Here is a 12,514-nt window from a genome sequence, read left to right on the forward strand (position 1 = left end):
ATCCACAAGTTCCTAAATGGGTCAAGAGTCTTCCTCTAAATTACATTTGCAAACCACTACCCGTAGTTTTATAACATAAAACGTACCTGTAAGGTTGATCTGTTCTGAAAGTAATAAGTACTTTCTTACACCACATACAAGATGCGGAAAAGTCTTTGAGAAGCTGATAGAGAAACCTTCAAGTCCAATTTTGCTCAAGAAGTCTACGAAAGATCCAAACATTCAAAGTCAACATGGATCTGTTCTTTTTATTTTTTTCTACGTGCATTCAGTATGCCCTTTGGCCATAAAGTTTGTCTTCACACTTCAGTCTTTATCCTAAAGTTTCAAGATAAGGCCTCAAATTTTAAGATAGTAATGATTTTTTAAAAAATTAACAAAATTGCTATAAAGAGTAAGTTATTTAAAAGTTCGAAAAAAGAGACAGTGACAATCTAAATTAATGGGATAATATATTTTGCAGTTGGATCAGATGATTAAAAAAATGCAAATCTATAAGGAAGTTTCATTTTTTAATATATTTTGTTACAGTTTCCACATCCCATTCTGCTTTCTAGCAAGCATTACAGTTCCATGGACTATCAGGAAGTATGTAAGAGCTTTTGGTTAGAAGCACCTGGTACGTAATTAAGGTACCAACTAGTGACTGAAATTTTCCTTTTAAAATAAATCTACTGACCAAAAATTCTCAAGTCCTTCCTCTCTTCGGACACCCAAAGTTAAATAAGTAAAAACTGTCAAACAACTGCATACAACTAATATTAGCTATTTTCATATTTCAAGTCTCTATTTATAATAGCTCTTTTCAGCCTTCAGAACTCCACATAAATGTTCAACGGATGTGAATATCTGATTTAAATCTACTGACAACAAGCTTGTTTTCCTTAGTTATTTTTCATGGACCCTGAAGCAGAAGCCTACACCCCCAGAAACAGGGAAAAAATAACCCAAATAAAATAATAGTATTTTACTAGCTTCTGCCAGTCTTTCAAAATGAAAAAGAAGAAACATAAGATTCAATTGTTCTGGACCTTGTCTGCAGTGCCAGCCAGTAGTTAACTACTAGGGAGCGAATATAAAGAAACAAATCAAGTCTAAAGTGACATTTCCTGTGGTGTAGCTGCCTCTAGAAATCAAGTTAAGGACTTTTTAACACTGAAGAACAAAACTAAACCATCAGTGTTTAATAGACAACAGGTCAGCTCCTGGCTGTGGCTGCTGCCCTTTTAAAATCCTTTACACGTTTGACTTTCACACCACTTATTCCACAATTTTTCGTGTCCTGTGTAAAAACCACAGTTTTATTACTTTAAATCTGCAGACTAAACCTAGAAGAGCTCAAAGGGCTTGAAAGAATCTTGAGCTAGAAGAAACAAACAAAGCTACCTTTTGCATACTATTATGACTCATCTATTTTCTTCTACTCACTTTCTCTCCCCAACTTCAGCTCCCCAAGCTGAAGCGCAAAGTAACACAAGATGGTTCAAGACAGTCAAAAAGCTGACCACTAACAGAGGTCTGCTCTCCCCCACCACCCCAGCATACATCTCTGCCAGCACTAATGCTCAAATGATCTCTCCATGAGCCAATTCAACTCACCAAAACAGCAGGAAATTAACACAGTAAGAAAAAAAAAAAAGCTGACAGTTTTTCTCCTGGGTTAAGCCAATTGATCGAGCTCAGCAAAAGGTTTGACTAGCATCAGAGACCAGAGAACCGTAGAGGGGGAGAGGGAAATGAGACCTCTGAATTTAGGATGACATTGATTTCTCAAGGGACTTCACTCCTAGTCTGTTTAGGGTGCAGAGTTGCAAGTGGTTTAGCCTGTTCAAACTCCTGGCTGCTGCTGAAAGAGCCCCAAATCCTCCTCCCTTCTCACTCCCCAAAGGTATATATGTTCCTACCCTAGTCCTTATACATCAACACCAGCATCATCTCCTGTAGTTGCGTCATTAACAGTAGAAAGCAGATCTACCTCTCTGATCACAGGAAGGGCACAGAGTTTATCTGAAGGTTGACAGATGAAAAAAGTATGCACAACATTCCGAATGCGTAATGAAATTAAGATCCTCTACGCTAGGTAGACAAAAGTTCCACCTTCCTGAGCCACAGTCACAGGCAGGAACTACTACCAGATGCCTAGAATAAAAATGGTAAAATGGTACAAGGACAGAGCAAGCGCACACTACTACTCTTGATATGTTTTCCCCAACCTCCAGCAATTGCCAACAAATCAGGTTCTACATGAGCTAGAATGACACTTACATGCTTAAGCCACAAAATAAAGACTGCTCTCCAGCATTAGAAAAATCAACACAAGAAACACTTTTCTGGCTGGACTGAGCAAGCTCACTGGAGCTCTGTAGACGACAAGAGGGAATTTCTCAATTTTGCTATTGAATAGCTTCACTATTGAAAGGACATGCGTCTTTTCAAAACTAATGTTACTATTGACCAGGGTATATGCTAATATGCCATGGATTCTGCCAAAGCACACAGAAAACCCAAAGCTGACAGCATGTATTGACTAGGTAATGAAATATCTATGCTGACTTAGTTCAAACCTAAAAATCCGTAATAGTGTAACTGTACAGGGTACAGCTTTTTTTTTATAGTATAATAAATTCTATGTATTAACACTCAGCACAATTATAACACAAGTAATTCAACCACTGCAGTAACATTGGCACTGTGCTAATTACTACCTGCAGAACTTAAAATATCGGGTCCCAAATCTGCAAATTACTTATGCACATTCTTGGGTTCACTAATGCTACATAAGCATACACGCATTACAGACTGAGGCCTATGAGGAAAAGTCAAGGAAGGAAGATGAAGGAAGGAGGAAAGAAATAAGAGTACTTGACACGAATTGCCATGTTTTCTTAGCCATGAGTGATTACTTTCTGATTTGAACAGGATCTGAAGTTTATGCATGAATTTTCTTGATAGTGACAAAAGCATCATAAAAGATAAAACTTTCTCTTCTAAGTGTCAAGATATAACGACACACAAGCATACGCATCATTTTTAGCCCATCCTGCATCTACAGCTTACAAAACTGAGTTACCATGACATTTCGGGTAAACTTTGCAAGCTTGGCTTTTGTCAGGGATTACTACTGTGAAGACTATGAAAATCAGTTAGAAGTTTTTTTTTGAAGTCAGAAAATTATTTCAAGTTAAAAATTACTTGGTTTTAGTATTTTTAACGCACCTCTGTTACTAGAGATTTCTCTGAATCTCCAGGGCTTCACATTCTGTCCTTAACTCTCAACACAGTTATTTCCCAGCTCTTGCAATACGTTCCTACAGATTTTTTTAAATCCTTGCCATAGTGACAACAGAAGTTCCCCTTCTGCCCCACTGAGAAAGTCTCCCTAGCTAGGGCATCCCTGAATGCCAGCAGCCAGTGGGAGCATGGAGTGGGGCAGGGGAATGGAAGAATCCAATAGATGCAACCAGGATGAAAGCTCTTAAGTTATGGACTACTCAAAAACCAGAAGGTGCTGGCTGGGGATGACGATTTTACTGAAGTACAGCAAGAAGCAACTTGGATGGTCAGAAGCAAAGAAGAGAAGGGCTACTCCATCAAGAAAGCTGAAAGAGCATTTCTGATGGGCTGAAAACAAGAGCTGGAGAGAAGTGAAAAGTTTATCAGCCAATCCTGAAGAGGCTCTGGAGTGGCAAAAATTCCAGGAGAGAATGGCATGGAATGGAATAGGACAGAAGTTGGAAGTTGTAAACACTAAGGAGCCTGAGAACTTCATTTCTAGGGAAGGAAGAACAAGAAATGGGGCCTTTGTTGGGGCAACAATTGGGGTTACCACAGTTCCACTTCATTTTCCCTTCTGTAACCCAGTTATCTTCAGTCAAGACCTTTGTTTTGCAGAAAAGGCACAGAATCTACTTCCTGCGTTCCCTAGCCCCCCTACCCAACTGGAGATAACCAATTGGAAGTGTTACAGTCATGAGCAAAATTAAATAGAACTACAGTCATATTGCATGTAAGCAATTCGCAATGCATCAGGAAAGAGACTTAATACACTTTAAAGAAAATATGATGGACCTCCTCATCCTGAATGAGATTTCCACCTGATGATACATATAATTTAATAATACTTAACTCAAAGTCAAGCCCGGATGAATTATGGTTGTTAGTGCAGTTGTAACTCATCTTCTGTATACAAAGCACTACCATAAATTTATTACAATTTTTCAGTTTTTCCATAGATCCACATTCTAATTCAGCACACAAAATGTTTATTTGTAACTGTTTTATCCACATAGGTGAATATGTGGCTCCATGCCATGACTAAGAACACCATGAAAAAAGTATGTACAATCAAAAACAAGACAACAGTACTACAGGTACGCACAATGGCACCAAACTCAGGTTGCCAAGCAACACTAACTACTGTATTTTCAAACTTTTGAAAGACTGCTTAAAGATTTAAGGTTGCAAAGCCACAGCTTTGCATATGTTCTTGCCCAAATAAAAAAAAAAATTCCTTCCTCCTTAATATAGCATCACCTATGGTGATAAACCTGGTGTGCAACAGTTTCGCCATTAAAATGATGGCATCAATAGCTTGCTATGGTCAGCATGGACATGCAAAAGACAGTTTTGCCTCAGGGGGCACAAGATAATTGTAAACACAAAAACAATGAGATGCCACAACCATGCATTTCACTAGAGGCTTTTTTTTTAGAAGAGGTAATGGGATGGAAGAAGGAATGTGAAGGAGGCAATCCGTTAAAGATCTGACCACTACTAATTTAAATTTGTGAGATACTTCTAAAAAGGAACCACTGCTTAGGTCTGCTCAAAAGATAAAACAAATGAAATCAAAACCATTTTTAAAAAAGCCAAAAGAACAACACACCATGCAATTTTCACAGCAGCCACTGTGCTCTTCTCACAGCTTTTTAAGATATGTGTGGGTACTGTTTGGTATTCCTGAAGTTTAAAAGCAAGCATGCACTGAAAACACAGAGAAATAGGAACCCCCTCAAACAAGTAGTTTTGTTTCTGGAGACTAGAGTCAACTTGCAATTACCCTTCAACTAATTATCTGGGTTGGTGACTATGTATGCCACAGATGTTAACTCAGACAGCACTATGTAAATGCAGGTGTGCTCTTTTCTCAGCCAGTTCACATAAAGCAGCTTTTACGTGGGACAGAGACGAAGTTCATAAGTCTAAAAGACCAAAGCAGCCTTCAAATGCAGGGCCAGCTCCGGACTTTGTGAATCCGATCCTGATGCCAGGAGCACTACAGAAGGTACTTAAGATATATCTAATCACCACATTTGGCTAGCACTGAACCCAAGTTTAAGGCTCCAGGACCAAGTGGTGACAACCCTAGACAACAGATGCACAATGCTCCTGCACTCTGAGAAGGGTTATGTAATTTGGATAGAGCGCATGCAATATTCACCCTCCTGAGCTCTTGGATGTGCAGTGTAAACACATTAAATCGCTTTATCATGCTGACTCAGTACAGCTGAGCAGCTCTGCAGATCATTCCTCAATGATACAAGGTATAAGATATCCCAGCCCTTCCCATAAATTGCACTAACAAGCAGTTGTTGCATACAACCTTCTAATTGTAATGAGAATAAAGAAAGGAGACATGAGTTTCTTATCAGTATATTGATGCTAAGAACCAGAGCTAGTGTCTATGGCTAATGGGAAACAAGCAAGAAAGCAACCATAATTCATATGGTGGACAGAAGATTGAGAAAATTTGTGACTTACATCAGAAATAATAAATTTCTTGAGTAACCAAGAAAATGAGCTACTTTTGTGCTTGAATTAGCAATAGTCACTATACAGCAGAAGGAATGCCTTCATAGTTCACTTGCACAAAATGTATCCTGAACTCATCAGTAAAATAATTAAATTTAGAAGAACTGTTTAAATTTGTATTTAAAAATAAACAAACAGTTTTGTGTAACTTGCAGAACTTTCAGTGCTTGGGAAAAAAAATACAAAAAAAAAATCACAGTGTAAATTGCTTGGCAATATGATGATATTTTACAAAGAGAAAAAACAGTATCAACATCAGTGCAACAGGCAAAAGAACAATCTTAGGAAGATTCCATAGTTTTAGAAAGGTGGTTTTAGAAAAGAGCTGCTTCACAAAAATCAATACACTTTCCCCATAGGTTCATGATGTAAAATTCTATAATCAAGGCTTGTAGATTTGCAATTATGGTATGTCAGCCACATTTAAACAAGAGTGTTAAAAGATTGTTAAAGTTAAACTAACACAATTGCAATGTGAATTGTCTTAGTCTCATTCTAATCTACTGGTGTCACTTCCACTTAATCAGATGGAAACTATGGGCAAATGTCAGTGCTATTTTCACATGACCCAACTTACTTTGTTTGCGGTAGTTTTTAAAATCATTGCCAATCTGAAATGAGAATAAGGTATTTTTAAAATTTTTTTTTCTAATCAATTCCCTCATTATCCAGAGGTTGTCTGAGTTTGGTTTTACTGAGAGCAAGACTATTTTAAAGTGATTAAACCAGAAGTATTGTTTGTTAGGACATAAACCACAAATACAGCAAACACTATTATTCATGCTCATCAAATCTACTTTTTTTGAATGACAAGCTAATGAAAGTATGCAATCACCAAGAGCCTGGCTATCAGATTTGTCAAAAAAAGCAAAAGGTTCTCCCCCATTCCTAGTTTAAATTTCTTTCACTGATACATAGCAATGTAAGAAACATGAAGGCAAGTACCCAAAACCTACAACATATAGTCTCTTGAGAGGGGCACACAAACAATTTATTATATACAGTTAAAAAAAATCCCAAAGCAGAACAGCTTGCTTTGTTCTTAGTTTGAAAAAAAGTGATGAGTTTGGTAACTAATGAGAGAAAAGAATGTGCTACAGCAGATGATTAAAAAAGAGACATGAAATGTCAAAGAGGTTCAATATATCCTAATGGTTCTTGACCCTTACCTTTTTTCATATATTCTTACAGCCTGAGCATTGAATGTGCTTGAAAATTAGTATTACAGGCTAAATTGAATGTACTTTTCTAAACTGCAAACACAGAAAAAACTAACGAAAATTAATCGAAGTGTTTAGTCAGTCACTTTATGGCATGTTTAATATGCCTCTATGTGAGTCTTCTCACACACTAGGAATAAACACCTATATAGTTGTTCTAGTCCAAAATAACGTCCCTATCTTAACTCAAGTCACATGCATGCCCACTGTAGTAGAGAGTACATAACTAGGCTTCTAGTTGGAGAAGGAAGGGTGGAGCGGGACAGAGCCATACCTCTTCTTGTATCTGCGTGCAACCACCACAGAAGTGGGAGCTGCCGCTGTATCATCTCTCCCGCAGGGAGTGTAAGATAACACTCCTTTTCTTTTCTTTTTTTTTTTTCTTTTTTTTTTAAGTTACCTTCACTTACAGCATGCCAGCTGCTGCAGAGTAATTGTAGGTGTGCATACTGTTACCACAGAACAAACACAAGCTAAATTTACTTGCTTATTCACACAGCCATTCTCCAAAAGCATATCTGAATCCTGTCAACTGCATTTGTATCATTTCCCCGAATGTTTTAATCTCTTTCTTTGTACTAGCCCTGAAATGCAGACAGTTGAGTGGTGAGCTGGTCCAGGCAGGCCTCATCCTTCCAAATAACTTTTTTTTTTTTTAGTCCTGGTTATTTTTCAGTGGATCAGCTCCCTGAAATATGTCCACCTAAGTCCTTGTGCAGGGCACAAAGGAGGAGGCTTTAACACAGCCCCTCAGATTTAGATTAGCTTAAGCCATCATGGACCAACACCAAGTCTTCTCCTGTCACACGTGGTAGTTGTTCCAGCTCAGAGGAATGCCCATCTATACAGTACCCCTGAAATATACTGTAACTTATTAAGCGTTGTTTTTAAGAGGCCACATGATTTGTATTAGGCTCACAAAATAGTTCTCAGGAATAGTCAGACTTTGCCTGGACTTGTCTTGGCCAGCCTCGAGGTTTTTTTTTTTAACTTGTTTAACTGTAAACACTATTATCACAATTACGTGCTTTGTTTTAATTTTTGCTTAGCTTTGTACAATCATGTGGTATAACACTATTGTATTGATTTTTGTAACTAACAAAAATGAGCTATCTTTGACTCAGAATAAAAAAAGCAGCATAAAAGAGCAAAACTGATGAGAGCAGGAGCATGGGATGATAGCAGAGCTCTTGAAAACACAGACACAGGAAGATGCTGAAATGCCCCAATGCTATAAATAACTCACCGATATTGGTCAAATATTGGTCAAAGGAATGCAACCCTGACAGATGGTTAAAACCAGTTTTAGGATAACAAAGAAAAACTATTCAGCACATGTAAAACACACCATATGCAGTAAATTCAGATAAAATGCAGAGTGCAAAACAAAGAAGAAAAACTAAGATGTGGATTTTTTTATATGCATTTCTATATGCAGACTCTGAGAAGTACAAAACAATCAAGATCATACTCCTCTCAACAAAGGATTTGGGATGCTGATGACTTGCTTAAATTTGTCCTTTCCCCACTACCAAATTGACCCAGTGGCCTCAGGACCCAGAGGGTCAGCAAAAAAGGTGAGTATAACACCAGGGAAAGTAAGTATATGTATGAGAAACAAAGTAAAAACATTAGAAACTTTGTGTATGTTAATTTTGACTGTATATAATTTGAACTGTGTTAGTATCATTGTAACTGAACTAATATCCAGTAGGAATTTAAGCAACCTACTCCTGCAACTTGGATGCAACAAGCTTGGAACAGAATCAAAACCAGCATCCATGGATTTCCGTAAATCAAGTGAACAAACCGAACCGCCACATTAGGCAGTAAAGGAAATTGCTCACACAGGACAACAAACACTACTAAATTTTCATCTCTTGTTCTCAGCTCCTTCAGACTCACTTAAACTGCAGAAGCAGAGAAATGGAGAAAAAGAACATGCAAGCTAATCTCACACCTAGAAGCACTATGGACAGTGGCATACAGACACTGAGCTAGCTCCACATGCAGTTATCTGCATAACCATGCTGGCATCATTATGCCACTTCCAGGTCCAAGGGGACATAGCCACATGGTTCACCCTGTGAACATGCAGGCCTGCACCAGCTCTGCTGGCGTCTCCACACAGTTGTTCATTGCCTAGTAAAGCCTTTCCCCTCACTGTTTCCCAATCTACGAACATGAGGAAAAAGCTTGTTCAGGTAACTTTCGTGATGATTTATCATTAAGCAATGGTCACCTGAAATGCTATTCAGTATTACCACACAGTTCTTTCAGTAAAACTATCAAAGAGCAGCGATATGCCAGTAGTGAAACTTCTACAAATTACAAATTCTACAAAAGTAAAATTGTCTCTTATTAGATACAACAGCTTTCTGAAAAGTCTCTAGACAAATAAGTTATACTTCCAGCTAACAAAAATAATACAGACTGAAAAAATGTTAACCTAAGTAATTCTAGTTTCCCCATACCTCAGAAAATTTCATCTATAAAAACTGGCATAAAACACCACCCATTTAAAAATGCACAGAGGACATTTACAATGATCCTGTCCAGCAAAGCCAGTAACCATAACACAGGCCATGAAAGGGACCCACAGCAAAAGGCAGTTACCAAGCCACACTAAAGCTTTCTAGCTTAAAAATAACACACATGTTCATGATTTGCACGGCCTGCATAGTGACAGGAAACAGGACCTTACAATCATATAATCAATTTCTTGCTTGCAGCAGTACTTGAGAACTGCTCCCTGTTTGGAGCCTAGGAACTCAAAAGTGCCTTTATCTAGCATAAAAAGAGTGATAAATCTGTATCCATTTTACTTTTCCAGTCTTCAAGTCCAATCTTTCAAAGCTAATCAGGTATTAGAAAGTGTGTCCATCTTACTGTTAGTCTTTTACTAACTGAAATTAAGTAAGTCATAATACAAAGTTAATTGTATGAAACTGGACTATTTAACATCCTCATCTGGCACACATACTAATTCCTGTCTCTGCATGAGTCAGAGCAGTCTTTGTAGGGTGTAGCCTTAACAAGCCCCACTGTGACCACATATTTAACGTCAAATCCTTGTGTTTACAGCCATAATAAGAGGGATTCAGACAGATGAACTGCAACCTTTCTTAACAATTAAGATTCTGTTAAAACTAGACAAAACCGAGACTCAGGTGATGAATTTACCATCGGCTTTGCAGTGTGCACTTTCGAATCAGAAATAATCCATTTAACAGTTGTTTTGATAAAATAGGTAAGACTTTATGCCTCGGCAACGATTCCGGCGGGACTGCCCTGTACACTGACGGGCAGCGTGACTCCCCTTGCCTCTCAAAATCACTAAAGAAACAGAACAAGATGCCCGTTTAATTGTCGTCTCGGGAGAGAAAGGCCTGTTCCTGACGACGGTGCGCGAGGGGAAGGCGGCGGCAGCCATGGCAGAACCTGTGCCAGGGCCGCCGTCCGGCACACCCCGGCAGCCCCACCCAGCGCAATACCACCACCGCCAACTCCCCGTCCTCGCAGCAGGCACGGCCGGCGACGCACGAAGCCCCGCTGGCCGCTCCTCCGGCCGGCCCGGCCCGGCCCGGCGGAGCCCCCGGAGGCCGCGGCGGAGCCCCCTCCCCGCTCCGGGCGGCGGGGGCCGCCCGCAGAGCCCGCAGCAGTGCCGAGCTCGCTCTCTACTCGCCCCCTGGGGACCGCCCTCGGCCTCCTCCAACAGCTCCCAGCGGCAAGGCGCGCGCCTGACGCCCCGGACGGCGGGGCGAGGGCCGCAGCGCCCTCCCGCCACCCCGCGCGCACTCACCGCCTCACGACGCCGGTCTTGATCTTGATCTGCCTCAGGCGCGGGTCGGCCATGGCGGGGCTGGCGGCGGAGCGGCGCGGGCCGGGCGCCAGCGGCGCAGGTGCGGAGAGTTCGGAGGGGACGGCGCAGCGTCGTGACTGCGCAGCCCGACCCCGCGCATGCGCCAAGCCGCCAACCTGGGCGGCACCACTGGAGGCGGGGGCGGGGCTCCGCGCTCCACCAGCCCGGGCCCGGGGAGACGTCCGGGCTGCGGAGTGGCGCCGTCCGCATAGCGACCAGCGGGGCCGGGCCGGGCCGGGCCGGGCCGGGCGCGGGCGGGCTCGGGGCTGCGGCGTCCAAGTGTCATTCGCCATTTGTTCACAAGCACACACGCAAAAAGAGCGCGCATCCACCCTCAGAGGCGGCAGCCGGAGTTATTCTGGGATAGTGTGACGGTAGCGCGGTGGTGTCTGGGGTTGGGGTGTGACCGGTACCCCCTGCTCCCCACCCCTGGTAATGCGGTTAGCATAACTAACGCCGTTTTATAAGGCAAGCAGCCATCCTCTGTGACCGAGCGGGTCACATATTCCTTCCCTTTCCCCTCCTTATCAGGCCCTGAAGTGCACCAAGCAGATGAACCAAACAGATTTCTTCTTCCCCTCCCTATCGGCCTCAAGGTTCCTGGGCACCAGGCAGACTACGCCCTTCCTTGCCAGCCTTGAAGGTCCCAGGCACCCAGCCAAGCCGGTGTTGGTGATGACCCCGCCACAGAACAGGGAAGGGTAACGGCACCCAGAGCACTCCCTGTAAAACCAAGCAGTGACAAGTCGTAAGGGGGAACCTGGACCAGAAGTGCTGCCGGACAGCGAGGCCGTGACCCCTCCACGACCAGGGACGCCTCCACCATCGTCTGCTTCCTCCGAGGTCTGAGGGAGTGACTCGTATTCTTTTACATGATTTCGAGTCCAGGTTATGATTGTTATATTGATACAGCAAACCGTGTATTAAGATCCAACCCAGTCTGCAGAGGGTCCACGTGATTAGAAACCATAAGTTAAGTTGTATTACAAAATTCTGTATTACGCTACTTATAAATTGTACTACACCAATTCTGCTTGTAGAAACCCCGTGCCATGCAAATCATAAATTCTGTGCTATAATAATTATACAATCCTGTTAACAAAATAAAGCCTTAATTTAACTGCAACTTAGTGCTGTCATCATTCTGCCAAGGATCTCTGAAAGGACCTGTCTGTCCCCTCAGTGTCAGGTGACTGGTAGAAACAAACAAAGAGGCAACATTAGCACTGGCAGCTCAGTCCCAGAGTTATAACCGACTGACAGTTCATAGAATCATAGAATCATTAAGGTTGGAAAAGACCTCCAAGATCATAGAGCCCAACCATCAACCCAGCACCACCATGCTCACTAAACCATGTCCCTAAGCGCCTCATCTACACGTTTTTTAAATACTTCCAGGGTCGGTGACTCAACCACTTCCCTGGGCAGCCTGTTCCAAGGCCTGACCACTCTTGCAGTAAAGAAATTTCTCCTGATGTCCAATCTAAACCTCTCTTGGCGCAACTTGAGGCCATTTCCTCTCGTCCTGTCGCCAGTTACTTGGCAGAAGAGACCAACACCCACCTCGCTACAACCTCCTTTCAGGTAGTTGTAGAGCGCGATGAGGTCTCCCCTCAACCTC

At 41.9% G+C, this 12,514-nt stretch overlaps 1 protein-coding gene across 5 annotated transcripts in view; it reads right to left on the minus strand.

Moving 5' to 3' along the window:
• The window catches only part of TBCA (tubulin folding cofactor A), a 33,920-nt gene extending 22,937 nt beyond the window's left edge, over positions 1–10,983 (minus strand). For 3 of the 5 annotated variants that reach the window (XR_012670825.1, XM_075136315.1, XM_075136318.1), the window contains exon 1: positions 10,834–10,983. Coding sequence is in view for 4 of the 5 variants with exons in the window: in XM_075136315.1 (XP_074992416.1) it covers positions 10,834–10,886 (53 nt within the window). In the remaining variant the exon portion in view is untranslated. Of the gene's footprint in view, positions 1–86; positions 204–10,214; positions 10,368–10,833 lie in introns of all 5 variants that reach the window. The other 2 variants (XM_075136316.1, XM_075136317.1) reach the window with 2 other exon arrangements.
• Between the last annotated feature and the right edge of the window lie 1,531 nt (positions 10,984–12,514).

This window comes from Calonectris borealis, chromosome Z, assembly GCF_964195595.1.
Source record: "Calonectris borealis chromosome Z, bCalBor7.hap1.2, whole genome shotgun sequence".
Taxonomy (NCBI): domain Eukaryota; kingdom Metazoa; phylum Chordata; class Aves; order Procellariiformes; family Procellariidae; genus Calonectris; species Calonectris borealis.